At 41.7% G+C, this 14,927-nt stretch overlaps 1 protein-coding gene across 1 annotated transcript in view; it reads left to right on the top strand.

Moving 5' to 3' along the window:
• LOC125965703 (protocadherin-1) overlaps nucleotides 1-13,302 on the top strand; it is a 79,701-nt gene extending 66,399 nt beyond the window's left edge. Inside the window, exon 5 of the mRNA XM_049733955.2 lies at nucleotides 8,425-13,302. Within this exon, the coding sequence (XP_049589912.1) occupies nucleotides 8,425-8,858 (434 nt within the window). The 3' untranslated portion in view covers nucleotides 8,859-13,302. The remainder of the gene's footprint in view (nucleotides 1-8,424) is intronic.
• The last annotated feature ends 1,625 nt before the right edge of the window (nucleotides 13,303-14,927 follow it).

The following is a 14,927-nucleotide window of genomic DNA, read 5'->3' as shown; positions in this document are numbered from 1 at the left end:
CGGCAAAGAAATTTCCCAGCGGCTTCCTAGACGGCCGTCAAAAACGCTGCGGGGGGGGAAAAAACATAAAAAAAAAAAAAACCCAATCCCAACGTTAACAAATCCTTTCATTTTGCTTCTTTCTCCCGCTGGTTTGCTTCGTTACGTATGCAAATGAGACGGTGCCCCGCCTCGCGGCCCAGCGCCTCGTTACGCGGCGAGCTGGGATCAGTTACAAAGGAGAGACTATGAGCGCGGGGGTGCAAGGGAGCGAGGGAGATCAGGCGCCAGAAGATGATGATGATGATGATGATGATGATGGCGCACCAGCATAAACATTTTGAACGGTGTATAATGCTCGCTCCTTACACAAAAGTGTACGTAGAAGGAGTACACACAACTTGACTCACAAAGACTCACATTCGCTCTCACAAACACACTTCCACGCACCCTGACGGTGTGCGCGATTCTAAACTTTTGGCTGCATTTTTGCTTGAGAGCGCCCCGCGGCAGGAATATGGCGCCACATAGCGTTGTGGGCAAAGTGGGCCCCGGGGAACCGTCACATTTAGCACGGCTACGCTTTATTTGTTCATTTCACGCCGAACACCGCCTGATAACAACTTCTTCTTTTATCTCCCGCACAAAGCCGCGATACAACAACCAACCTTGGATTGTGTATGTGCGGGCGCGCGCGTGTACGTATTGTTCCTGCGCATGCATGTATGACCAGCATGTCCTCATGTGAACACCGTGTGGTAAATCAAGAAGTTTCTTTACTTCATTTGGGAAAAAAATATTACAAGTGCGTACACCCACGCACAAAAAACAAAGCCTCATTGTTGTGGATGAAGACTCAAGTTTCTCCATCTCCAGGAAGTTTAAAGCTTCCTCCAAGTCAACTTGCTCCCGGGAAAACTTTTTTTTTGACTGAATTTTACTGGAACGCTTCCAAGAAAAAAAACTTTTATGTTCTTAATCTTTTCGCATTGCCGCATTGTTGTCGTGTGTCCGCCTGTGTGTGCGTGTGTGTGTTAATGATTTTTTTGTGTAATGTCGATGTCTGCGAAGTTGTGGGAAAGAACCTCACTCATAATTTAACGCTTTTCTCATTTTCTCCCGAAGAGGATGACAAAATCTCTTTCTCGCCGTGTTCCACTTTACCCAAATGTCGTATCGGAGGGAATGTGTTGTTTTTCTGTTGGTGTTAGTGATGTGCATTCCAGTTCTTTTAAGTGAACTGGATCTTTAGAATCAGTTCACTCAAAAGATTCGTTCAAACGAATCATTCAAGGAATTTTTATTATATATAATAATAATAATTGGCTCGGGTAATTCACGCATTTCTTTCTATAATACAACACCTAGACACTAATCGGTTGGCAAGTCTCTCACTGAACGGGAGGTCGCGTCACTGACTCGTCTCGTTTGAGAACGGGAAATTACGTCTCGGACTCGTAAACAAATGAACAAATCTTTTGAGTGAAACGATTATAAAGATTCAGTTCACTTGAGAACTGGAATTCACATCACTAGTACAAAAGAGTGCAGACGGCCATGGACTTACAGGTCGAAATAGCCGACTGGTTAGTGATGCGCTCTCTTGCTCTGTAAGACCTGGGTTCGATCCCAGGTGGGACCATATACCTTAGCATGCTTTTAGTGAAAAGTGCCACAACCGCCTTCACCCCCACTTTCTGATTGGCTGTTTGATCTGTGACGTCATTCGGACGCTCTATCAGGTACACCATCATTTTCAGGTTTCAGGTAATGAAGTGGCCTGTTATTAGGTACACTTGAAAATGGCGGTGTACCTAATGGAGTGTCCAAGTGACATCACAGATCAAACAGCGAACCAGGGGTGTCGACCTCCAGTCGTCGAGGGGCCGCGTTCCAATATGTTTTCCAAGTTACCCTCGTTAAACACAGCTGCGTGAAAAGATTTTGGTCATTTTCACATTCTGCAGGAGCTAAAACTTTTCACGCAGGTGCACTTAACGAGGGAATCACACGGGCACTCCATTAGGTACACCGCCATTTTCAAGTGTACCTAATAACAAGCCACTTTATTAGGGAAATATCATGGTCAAAGGTCACAGGTGTCAAGCTCTAGTCCTCGGGGCCGCGTTCCAATATGTTTTCCAAGTTACCCTCGTTAAACACACCTGCGGGAAAAGTTTTAGCTTCTTTCATGGTCAAAAGGAGCTAAAACTTTTCACGCACCTGCACTTAACGAGGGAATCTCACGGACACTCCATTAGGTACACCGCCATTTTCAAGTGTACCTAATAACAGGCCACTTTATTAGGGAAATATCATGGTCAAAGGTCACAGGTGTCAAGCTCTAGTCTCGGGGCCGCGTTCCAATATGTTTTCCAAGTTACCCTCGTTAAACACACCTGCGGGAAAAGTTTTAGCTACTTTCATGGTCAAAAGGAGCTAAAACTTTTCACGCACCTGCACTTAACGAGGGAATCTCACGGACACTCCATTAGGTACACCGCCATTTTCAAGTGTACCTAATAACAGGCCACTTTATTAGGGAAATATCATGGTCAAAGGTCACAGGTGTCAAGCTCTAGTCTCGGGGCCGCGTTCCAATATGTTTTCCAAGTTACCTTCGTTAAACACACCTGCGTGAAAAGATTTTGGTCATTTTCACGTTCTGCAGGAGCTAAAACTTTTCACGCAGGTGCACTTAACGAGGGAATCTTGGAAAACATGTTGGAATGCGGCCCCAAGGACTAGAGCTTGACACCTGTGACCTTTGACCATGATATTTCCCTAATAAAGTGGCCTGTTATTAGGTACACTTGAAAATGGCGGTGTACCTAATGGAGTGTCCGTGAGATTCCCTCGTTAAGTGCAGGTGCGTGAAAAGTTTTAGCTCCTTTTGACCATGAAAGAAGCTAAAACTTTTCCCGCAGGTGTGTTTAACGATTGTAACTTGGAAAACATATTGGAACGCGGCCCCTCGAGGACTGGAGGTCGACACCCCTGGTTTGCTGTTTGATCTGTAACGTCACTTGGACATTCCAATAGGTACACTGCCATTTTCAAGTGTACCTAATAACAGGCCACTTCATTACCTGAAACCTGAAAATGATGGTGTACATAATAGAGTGTCCGAATAACGTCACAGATCAAACAGCCAATCAGAAAGTGGGGGTGACGACGGGTGTGGCACTTTTCAATAAAAGCACATTAAGGTATTTGCTCCCACCTGGGATCGAACCCAGTTCTTACCGAACAAGAGAGCATATCACTAACCAGTTGGCTATTTAGACCCGGCAGCCCTTGGCCGTCTGCACTCTTTTGTACTAGTGATGTGCATTCCAGTTCTAGTGAAGTGAATCTTTAGAATCGGTTCACCCAAAAGATTTGTTCAAAAGGATCATTCATCGAATAGCTCGCTATACTTTCTTATTTACTTATTTATTTGTTACCTCGTGTAGTGTACCTATTGAAGTGTCAATCAGAAAGTGGGGGTGAGGGCGGGTGTGGCACTTTTCACTAAAAGCACACTAAGGTATATGGTCCCACCTGGGATCGAACCCAGGTCTTACAGAGCAAGGGAGCGTATCACTAACCAGTCGGCTATTTCGACCTGGAAGTCCATGGCCGTCTGAACTCTTTTGTACTAGTGATGTGCATTCCAGTTCTCAAGTGAACTGAATCTTTAGAATCGGTTCACTCAAAAGATTTGTTCAAAAGAATCATTCAACAAATCGTTCGCTATACTTTCTTATTTATTTATTCATTTATTTTTCACCTTGTGTAGTGTACCTATTGAAGTGTCCATGAGTTGTACCTAATCACAGGCCATTTCAACTCGCTCGTGAACGGAAAGTGACGTCATTTTCTTCTTCGTTTTACTTTACGGCGAGGTGGCACCAGCTTCAATGCGCATTACCGACACCTACTGGTTGAAGTCATATGAACCGTTCACTGAAAAAGAAAATCTTTCTTTTGAACAAATCGTTCACTCACGAGCCAACACTAGTTGGTGTTGTTGCTGCTGCATGGTGGATACTTTCACTTCCTATTTCCTTACACTTCCTGTTTCCTTATGGAACTTTTCACTTTTCTACGTAGATGTTTTCATTACTTGAGACCATATCATTCACTGTCACTTGGGAAGTTTTCAATGACTTCACTCGTGTGTGAGGAAGTTCTTACTCTCGCATGGGGTCTTTTTTGCTTTCTGCATAATTCTAAGATGGCGGCGTCCCATTAATGAGTCCCCTGGTCCCCGTGGCCCCTCCCACCTTCACTTGCTCCTTAGTGCATCCTGGGAGATTTTACCGCCGCGGGCGCCGACTCTGCAAATTTATTCACTTTTGTTGGATAATTGAATTTTCCTGTCATGGTAGGGCCAGACCGCAGGGATGACAACCACTCTTCCTTCTCCTTCTCTTTCTTCTTCTTCTATTAATAATCATCGGCGTTGTTGTCAAACCGCCGCTAATTCTGTACTGCCTCAGATGTGCGTTGATTTACTTTGCTGTTGATGTTATTTACGTTCTGGCGGGTGCGAGCGTGACGCATCCAGACGGCGACGGGGTGCCGAGAGGGGGGCGGGGTCACTTATTTCCAGCGAGAAGGCCACTTCCTGTTTTGATGTGCGGGTTAACGCCAACAACGCTTTTAATCTACAACGCGATGACAGCTCCAATGCGCTCATATGACATGATGGAAAACAACAACGTGTGCATGCGTCAATCATGCGCTATCAATCGGCCGCACGCTATTCAGATGTGTAATGGTTGATTTAAAAATGGAAAACTAAAATTTCTCCAGTTTGTTTTCTTTTGATGCAACAGAAAACACTATGAGCACATGTCCATCAATCGTGTATCTTCTGAAGTATTTCACTGACAGAAAGCTGTCTCCACACATGCACCATCAGTTGACTATTCCACTTTTTCATCTTCTGAAGTGTTTTTTTTTTCTGCTCTAAAAACCCTAATCATTTCACTCTCACACCAATAAATCAAATAAACTATATGCGTGCCATCAATTGTCACATACTGGTTATGACATTCAAGAAATTCCCATGACACATTTGTGTCTCAAAATGTTTGAACCAGGCAACACGGATTCACGGCAACAGAAAAACTCCTACTGTCGAACGACCCAACAGGAGAAAAAATAATGTCTCAACTAAACGCCATCAATCGCCACCCCTCGCCATCAATCGCCTTGCGAAAGATAACCACACCATTTGCATTTACAACGAGAGAAAACTGAAACGCTTCCGCTCTCATCTGATACGACAAAAAACTACTCGTGCTTGTTTCCATTACTCGCCACCAATTAATTGCCATTGCATCCGAAACGACCATTCTGCTATTTTGACCTGTGAAATGTGGCACCTAGTCTATATTTGATCTGTACTTATATTTCTCTTTTAACTCAACAATACTGTCTTGTGTCTTGCAAAGCTAGTTTTTCCAATTTGAAGCATATATTTTTCATTTATTAACGAAATTGTCTAAATGTAAGCGTAAGTGATTGGTAGTCTATTTCTGTCAATTGGCTGGTTAACAATCCAAGGTTTATCCATGTGATCAACTCCAACTCACCCGCAACCTAATGAGGACGAGCAACAAAGAAAATAGAAGGATGCTACAAAAGGCACCATTTTTGTATTCAGGTCAGCTTGTGAATTTAAAGTAAAGTAAACCTTGCAGCTTTAAAGACCTCGCACACGCACGCACACACTCTGACACGCACACATACGCACAACTCGCAGTGGTCAAATATTTATGTGCTGGAGAAGCTGCTGCAGCGTTATTGCACTTGAAGTCGCTTCAGGCGCCTTCTGTCCGATTCTTTCACAAATGTTAAAATACAAAACGCTACAAAACTCGAGCATCAAACATGCGCAGGCACACACAAGCACGGAATGCATCTCCTCATTCAGGACAATCTGAATTTCACGCCGCCCTTTACAACCAGATTCCTCCCATGTGGCTGTTTTCTACGAAAGGTAGAAGGCACAAAAAGAGAGACCATGACAATTTCCTGTCTTTTCAGGTCGTATCAAAGGCATAACAGAGGCAGGTCAGTGTGTGAAAGGGGATTAGCCAAAAGAAGGAACGGGGGCTGGGAAGTTTAACAACCACCATCCATTTTTCACACTTACTTTCACACTGGCCACCTTTCACTCTACCATCAAAAAGTGATTATTTCTCTTTCCTTATGTAAGACTGGACTGTGTAAAAGTTTCAAACCCTTGTGGAAAAGGACACCAACATTTTCCACCTTAGAATGGAGTACAAGTGGAATGAATTGCACTGCCATTAAAAACGGATTTTTTTTTTTGTGTTTTTAACCATCAAAATTTCCTTTCACACAGCTTACAACCAACAACGTTTTCTCATTTTTCTTCTTCCACGTGTTGTTGTCGTGTGTGAAAGGTACCAAAGTAGATGGGAGGGACCAAGACAAATTTCTGACTTCTGAGGATTGTTGTGGCTGCATAACAGACCATTTGCAGAAAAGCGGAAGTGAGAAATTTTCCAGCAGTTGTGTGAAAAAGGAGGAGAAAAAAAATGTTCTGTGTGAAAGGCACCAATAACAACGTGGACTTTTTGCACAATCACTGTGTAAAAAGGTTTGAAAATTGCTCATTGGCGAAAAAAAATGGCCTTTTGTCGTTTTTTTTTTGTCCTTCAGACGTCATAAATGGGGACAAGGGTGTTTTTGAAAGAGTGGGCAACTTTTCCATTTTTTTTATTGTTATATTTCTTATTCCGCAAGTATTTTTCTTTTGCTGATAATTTCCCGTCTCCTTCCTTTACTGCCAAACACATGAAAGAGCTCATTCCCTTCACTCCCTCTCTTATTTCCCTCCATCTTCATCTCACCTTCGTCGTCATCGTCCCTGCGTCCTTTAAGTAATTGCCGTTTAATTGAATTTCTGCAAAAGTCGTTGAAGTGAGAATAAACAGTGACTAGACAAAGTTTGAATGTGACCCCCAAAAGTGATTGGTTGGGGGGTAGTTGCTATAATTTTTTAACAATACAAATGTTACTATTGAAATTAATTCTAAATTCAGCAATTTTTCAAAAGCAACACTTAAATCTCTTTAAATAAATGACGCTTAAATCCTCAATCCAAGGATTCAAATTAATCAAATTATTGTCAATTTAAGACACCCACATAAAAGAATGGCTCATACTTGACTTGCAAGTCTTCAGTTGACGTTTGTTCTCCACAAAAATACACGAGGAGCCAGACAGAACGTTTTCAGCACTCTGGACAGCTCCCCATTCGCCCAGTTGTCAGCGGAGCCTCTCGCCCCACCATCGATTAATTGTTTCACCTTTAGGGGAGAAAGTTTGAAATAGTCGGCCGCAATGGTATGACAATCGAATAGAAATCACGTTTTAAGGACCAAATGCAAAGTTCATGACGCAGCATTAGCTGCATTTTTTACTCAGGAAGTCCTTCAAGCGCCAACCAACCGTACATCAGCCAGCGGGAATAATAAAAGGCGAGAGAGAAAGCAGGAATAAGAAATGTGTGAGTGAGCATGTTGGCGAGTCAGCAGCGGCGCTCGCTCGCTCGCTCGCTGCCTGCAAAATGGAGGCCATGAATTTCAATTGACAACAAGCGGACGGACGCCATTTGGGGGGGCAAGTAGGAGGGGGGCTGCTTTTACCGGCCAGGACAGAACCCTCGCGCACCCCTCCTCGCCTTGCACCCTCTATTCCTCAGAGCCCGGGGTATTAGAGAATGATCTAATGTCACGCGTGGGGAGAGAAAGGTTACTTTCTGCACACGCGCTTCACATTTGCCTTTTGCCTCGCTGACCTTTTCAGCATTCTTTCTTCTCCCACTTTTCTTCAATATCATTCGTTCTCTTTTTTCTTCTTCTTCCTGTTGGGCTACTAATTGGCTTTGTTCACGCACATCATTTAACACAGCCGACAGCGCTGGCGCGCCGCTAATCTCAGCGCCGCATTCTCCTCAAAAGCATCTAACAAATCTTATTAAACATCTACAGAGTGATTTTGCATCACAGAAGCACCATCACAAAACTTATTATACCACTCACCCCTTTTAAAATTCTGTCAAAGTTAGCACACCCCTTTCCAGGGCACCCCAACCCCCTTCAAAAATAACTTCTATGGAGCATCTATTGATTGATTTTGGATGATTTGGCAGCATTTAGTCACTGGAACAAAAACGTTTTTACTGGAATGAAATCAATGTTTACAGCGGTGCATCTTTTTCATTTTCGTCACGCCCTGGAGATTGCCCACCAGAGTTGCATGAATTCCACTTTTTTCATAACAGTTTTAATCAAACACAGCCCGTGGAGGTCCCCCATCCCTTGGGGAAGCTGTCATTATATACTGTATGAAGTTAATTAAAGTTTATTTTCATTGTTGTCACGGCAACACAACTTATTAAGCGTGTGTTGTGTTTTGCAGATCTGAGGCCCCTACCGGACGTGGCCATGACGGGCAACTGCACGCGTGAATGCACCGAGTTCGGCCACTCGGACTCATGCTGGATGCCCGGCCAGCCATCGCCGAACCGCAAGGTGCCCAAAGGGGCCGCCGTTCCTCCGAAGCTGTCCACCTTCGTGCCTTACCAGGAGATGGACGCCACCCACGACCCGCCTCCACCCGTGGCTAACGGCAGTCCTAAGCCCGTCCCCGTGGAAGAGCGTGGTGTGGGCGGTGGCAGGGTTGCTAACATGCGCTTCATGACACCCTACAGCAGTGCCTACCCCCTGGGGGCCGCCGGCCAGACCCCTGCCAAAGACTGCGGCCTGGAGGAGATCCCCCTCAGCCAGGCAGTGGAGTTCCACTCAGCCACCACCCCCACAGGCCACGCCGCCAAGAGGGAGATCTACCTGTGAGGGAGGACCGTGCCGCGTCACTCTCCTTTGACGCTGCTCACTTGAACACCTTGACAAAAACACCACCCCAGCCCACCTCACTATCCCCCTCAACACCGTACCAGGATCTGAAACCTTACCTTCACTGTCCCCTGAATACCATTCCGCCCTACTATTCACCTTCATGCCCACTCAAAAACACTACCCCCACCCCTAACCACCTCACCCCTCAATCACCTCCTTTACAGCCCCTGAACACCTCACCACCCCAAATGACATCCCTGCTCTATTAAACCACCTTACTGTCCCAACGGAAACCATATTCTCCAACCAACTCACCACCCCTTTAAACATTTCATTGAGCTCTCAAACACCTTTGTTACAAGCCCAAACACCTCCCTAATTGCTTGTGAGCGCCTCAACACATCGTTAACACATGAAACACATTTCCCATCCCTCCATGACCTCACCATAACCCCAAAGCCTTTCCATACCCAAATAAACGCCCGATGCCCGAAACACCTCATGGGTTCTCCTGAATACCTCACCACCTCCAGCAAACCTTTCACCGAGCACCTCTCCTGCCCTTAAACACCTCACCTGTGCCTGGTTGTGTTTTAGCACACCCCACATTCCCTTACGCCCACTGCTCTAGGCCCCGCCCACCTGGCTTTGTGCCAGCCAATCAGCTGTAAATGAGGAAATGGAAGGAATGTAAACAACAAACTGCTTTGTGTCTTCTTTTTTCACCCCCACCATCTCACCCCACCACCCAACGCCTCCCCCTCGAGTGGGCTTTGTTGTAAATCTTTTCTCACTATTCTGTGTGAAACTATCTAGCCTGACTTTGAACTTCTTTCTTTGGATTTAGGGGAAGAATTTCTGGACGTCAAACAATCTGGCATGTTTGTTTTTTATCCTTTGTTTTACGAGGATATTTGCCTCGTTAACATATGGAGGGAATCTTTTTTTTTTTTCCCTAATTCCACATGTAAATACAATATTGTAAAGCTCATGTGACGTCACGCTGGACTGATGAGTTTTGCATGTACAGACGCTGCAGAATTTTTTTTTGGGGGGGGGGGCGCTCGTGACGGGACAAAATCGTTGGGAAGTTATCCACAAGTTTACTGCCAGATCAAAACTGAAACTTTCATCGTCGTCGTCATCATCAAGGTTGTAATTAGTAATATTCAAGTAAATCCAAAATGTTTCTGTGATTGTTGTTGTCAATTCAATTTTGATTGACACAGAATTGATCAACAGAGGAAGTCAATCAACGTAATAAAAATCAGCACAAATAATCAAGTTGATGTAAATTGTTCCCAACATAATCATCATAATTAACAACTGTTGTTCATCCTGGGAGGAGCCAGAATGTTGACATCAAAACATTTATTATGATTTCCCCTATTGAGGGCCACATTTCAGTTTGGTTTTGGTGCCTACTTTGTTGGAGGGATCTGCTTCCAAATCTGTTAATCTAAAAAGTAGTTTATGAAGAAGTATTTCCATTTCAAGGCCCAACACACGCCTCAACCTTCCTCCTCCTCTTCATCTTTCCCCTCGCCCTGGCCGTCAGGAATCAGGTCATTTTTTTCCACTTTGCGCCTCCCAAGCGGCCGGTGTGTTTTGCTGCGTGAGGTAAAGATGGAGGACGGAGGTTACATTTACTCTTTGCCACCAATTAACCTCAGCTGACCCTCTGTGGCCTTTTGCTGCCTCTGTTGATTTTTAGTGTGTGTGTGTGTGTGCGTGCGTGCACGTGTGAGAAAGAGTGCAGTTCATTTTTTAAAGTTTAAAGGCAGTGTCACAAATTATTCGTCTTAATTTGAGACTTTTTGACCCTGCAAAGAAATTTTTTTTTTTTTTTAACCCACTTTAATTTATTAGCCTGCCAGAAAACAGCACTTCAAAATTTCACAATCATCGTTGGTCAATAAAATTACCCCGAATTCCTGATTTGTGTTTGATTTCGCAACGTGAAATTTGGTAGACATGTCTATTATGAGTAGACCCACAAAAAAGTCTCAGAACAACATTTGCAACATTTCTGGCTCTCCTAAGGACGAAGCAGTTCATTAGCCTAATAGCACAGTTGCCCATGTTATCGAGTTGAATGTTTTTGGTTTTAAAAAAGAATTGTGATACGATTTATTGGGCAAACAAAAATATTTAAAAAATGCCAACATGCTTGCAAAATTGATCTTGTTTTTGAAGAACTTTTCAGCAGCTACATTTAATAAGTTACTACAACTCAAAAGTGTTTTGTTTTCTATCCTTGTATTGCTTGCAAATCTTTAGACTGGAAAATTCCTCTGACAATGAATCATTTCTTGTATCAAAAATCAAACTGTCTTGTTCAACGTATAGACAAAGCTGATTTCTTCAACTGTCACCCAAAGTGAAAAGTAAAGTTGTTGACAAATCCTCCCTCCCGCACACGCTACATGCTAACGCTAACACTGAGCGCGTCTTACATTAACGCCACAGGGTGCCTTGTGTAGCGTGTACCGCACGAGTGGCGAGTGTCCGGATTATTTTGTTTTTAAAAACGGAAAAGTCGGGTTTGACGAAGAAAGGCAGGTTGTTAAAAACATTACATAGAAAAAAGAGAAGAACACATAGTTAAAGTTCTTTGAAGTATTTTGTATTCAAAACAAATCATGTACAATTTGAGACTCAAATTTTCAACGTTTTTATCCAATGGAGTGATAAGCGTTGGAAAGGACATTTACCACAACTCACATTTTTTTGTTTTTGTATTGTGTATTATAATTCTGAGCATGAAATAAGCAGACTTTATAAATATAAAAAAGTTTTGAGGCTGTCAGCTTTCCCATTTGATCAGTCAATTACTGGTTTCCTGTATCAATATGTGCTCTACATAATATTTAATTTTTTCTCCTTTTTAACAAAACTTAAATGAGCGGGCACACTGTGTTTTTATACCTCCCAACTCCATTGCCACCTGATCGGCACATCATCACAACAACTCGCCACGAACAAAGTCAGTCCTTCAAAAATGACAAGAATCGCAACTTTCTGACACCTAAATGAATCGAAACCAGAAAAATGAATGCCGATTTGATCCAACATATGAGACGTGCAAACAATGACATGAAATGCCAATTTGTAACCAGCTCTCCATTTTAGCCACAAATAGGAATCTCAATACCTTCAAAGGTGTTAACAAATCACAAGTTACATCGAGATGTTTGTTTCTAAGTCTTAAATCACAAGTTATTGATGTGGGAATCATTCAAGCTAGAAAAATCATGTTTGCATTACGTAAAATAAATAAATAAAGTGAGACATAAGAGTAGTGCAAATGATTGAAAAAATGAAATCTAATGGTTATTCATGTTGACCTTTTATTATTTACAAAAATGTCTTTTTTTTATGTGAAGGAACTGCAGTATTTTTCTAATGTGACAAACTGATCAATGCTAAAAAAAACAACAATTTTTTACGACTAACTCCCAAACGTGGTTTCTTGTCATTTTCTTACAAGCTCTTAACTTGCCCAGTTAATTATGAATGATTCAGGCTGCTAAAACTAAATCAACCTTCTTGTAATGTAAAAAAACAAATTTAGTCAAACCTATGACAAGTGCCAATAAACGTTACAAATCAATTTGCTACAATCCCTCCAGTTAATTGTTTCAGTAGAGTTCTAATTTTGTGAATTAAAAAAGGTAATATTTTTCAAATGGAACACACTAGCCGACATTTTTTTTCTTACCATAATTGTTACGTATGTGGCAGAGGTTTTTAGGCTAACAAGTTAGCGTTAGAAGTTTGTAAACACAACTTTTGTAACCTTCTGACGCACACAACAAAGGTAACAAAAAAATAAAGGAAAGTATTGCCTGCGGAAACTTTTACCAATTTTGAAGCAGGACACTTTTTTTTTTTTTTTTTAAGAATTACTGAGAAGAAGCCTGTCCATGTTTGTAGACTTGCTGTGGGTTGGTTATATTTCTATAGAAACAATGCTAGTGATGCCTTGTTTTTGTACAGTTTTATGTACATGCAATTGTACTTTTCTTTTTGTTTTCTGATGAGATGACAAATATGAATATATATAAATATATATATATATATATATATTATCTTGTATCTATACTCGAAGCGTGTGAAGGAAACGTGGCGCGTAAGCTTGTCCTTGTTCGTAGGCTCGCGTAGGCTCGTCGCGCCGCTCGTCCACTTTTGATTTAGATGTTTTTGTTGATTTTTTTAAAAATGATGTTATAGCAAAGGAATGTCGAGTGATGACGTGTTTTTTTTTTTTATTTGTTGTTGCTTTGTTTCCTTCTTCCTTCTTTGTCCATTCGCATGTTTGACTTTGGAATCAATGTCAGTGTTTTTTTTGGGGGGGGTGGTTTTGCTGAGCAAATCAAAGAAATGATGACATGTAATTACTTCTTCCTCATAGCTTTACAATAAAATACACTAAGTTCAACTGCGGTGTCTCCTTGTGTCTGATTTCGAAACTGTTTCGATGTATTTTTTAAACAGAAGTACAGTATATGTTCTTTTTTTTTGGAGGGGTGAAGTATGGATGGATGACAAAAGCAAAGAGAGGAAACAACAGGGAATCAATGACGAAGCGGGTATCATCACAACCCTCCTTCTTCACCTCCATCCTCATCTGTCCATCACTCCATCTTTACTTCCGTCCATCCCTCATCTTTCTGTCATCCGTCTTTCCACATCTTTCTCTTCATTCATCCATCTTGTGTCTCTCGATCATCTTTTCCTTAGCATCTGCTCGTCTTTAGAGTCTGTTTATTGTTTCATCTTTTCACCCGTTCGTATTTTTTGATCTTCGATCCATTGATTTTTTCACATTTATCTTCATGTTTTCTGTCTATTTTTCGTTTCTCCATCATGCATTTTTTCATCTGCCCATCTTTTTTAATCAAACATTTCATTCATCTGTCCATTTTGTCCATCTTTGAATCAATCCATCTGTCCACATCATCTTTTTTGGGTGTCCATTTTTTGTAATTCTTTCATCTTATGAATCTTTTCATGTTTATCATTCAATCATCGTACTTTCTGCTGGCAAAAAATAAAAAAATCCAGACTTTTATCCTCTTCTTGTGGACTACTTTGAGGAACATTTAACAAGTGAGCACGCACAAACACACACACAAACACACACACATTCGTTCTTTGATGGAGTGAAGAAGAAAATGTACTTGAAACACATCACATCGTCTCAGCCAAGATCAATACAATTATTGATTGTCTCAACACTCGCACACACACACACGCACGCACACACACACACACGTACACACACACACACACACACAAAATATTTGATTGCTGATAACAATTATGCCACTTGATGAAACAAAGCGGTCGTCAAGGCGTGAATTCGTACGTCATCGTCCAAGCTCCTGCGGCGTGCACCCATGCCAATTAGCGTGTTGCTAATTAGCGACTGCCGTTAAAAATAGTTGCAGCGAGTGAGCGACAAGATGTGGATCAGCGAGACCGCCTTTGTCCTGTTTGCACTCACTACCGCGCAGAAACTCCAAAAACTCATCTTCTGTCTTCTTTTTGCCACTTAGCAGAGCAACTTGAGTCTTTGGTTGAACACCAAGTGACTAGTCACACCTTAATAATATAACATAACATAACATAACATAACATAACATAACATAACATAACATAACATAACATAACATAACATAACATAACATAACATAACATAACAAACCATAACATAACATAACATAACATAACATAACATAACATAACAAACCATAACATAACATAACATAACATAACATAACATAACATAATATAATATAATATAATATAATATGCAACTAAAATACAAATAAACTAACTAAAAAAAGTAAATAATTAAATAAATTGAGAACACTTAACCAATAGAAAACAGACTAAAAATACCAAAATGTAAAATTAAGAATATTTTTTAATGCAGTTATAATGGCTGTCAATTATTGGCAGCTTTTGACCATTTGTCTATTGACAGCGTGAGCTTGGTGCCTCGCCTCCCGATTTCCTCAAAGGAATGTGTGAGGTGCAATAAAAAGCCAGCAAACATCA

This window comes from Syngnathus scovelli, chromosome 1 (genome assembly GCF_024217435.2).
Source record: "Syngnathus scovelli strain Florida chromosome 1, RoL_Ssco_1.2, whole genome shotgun sequence".
Lineage (NCBI taxonomy): Eukaryota > Metazoa > Chordata > Actinopteri > Syngnathiformes > Syngnathidae > Syngnathus > Syngnathus scovelli.
Note: the sequence above shows the minus strand (reverse complement) of the source record. Positions and strands in the feature narration are given on the sequence as shown.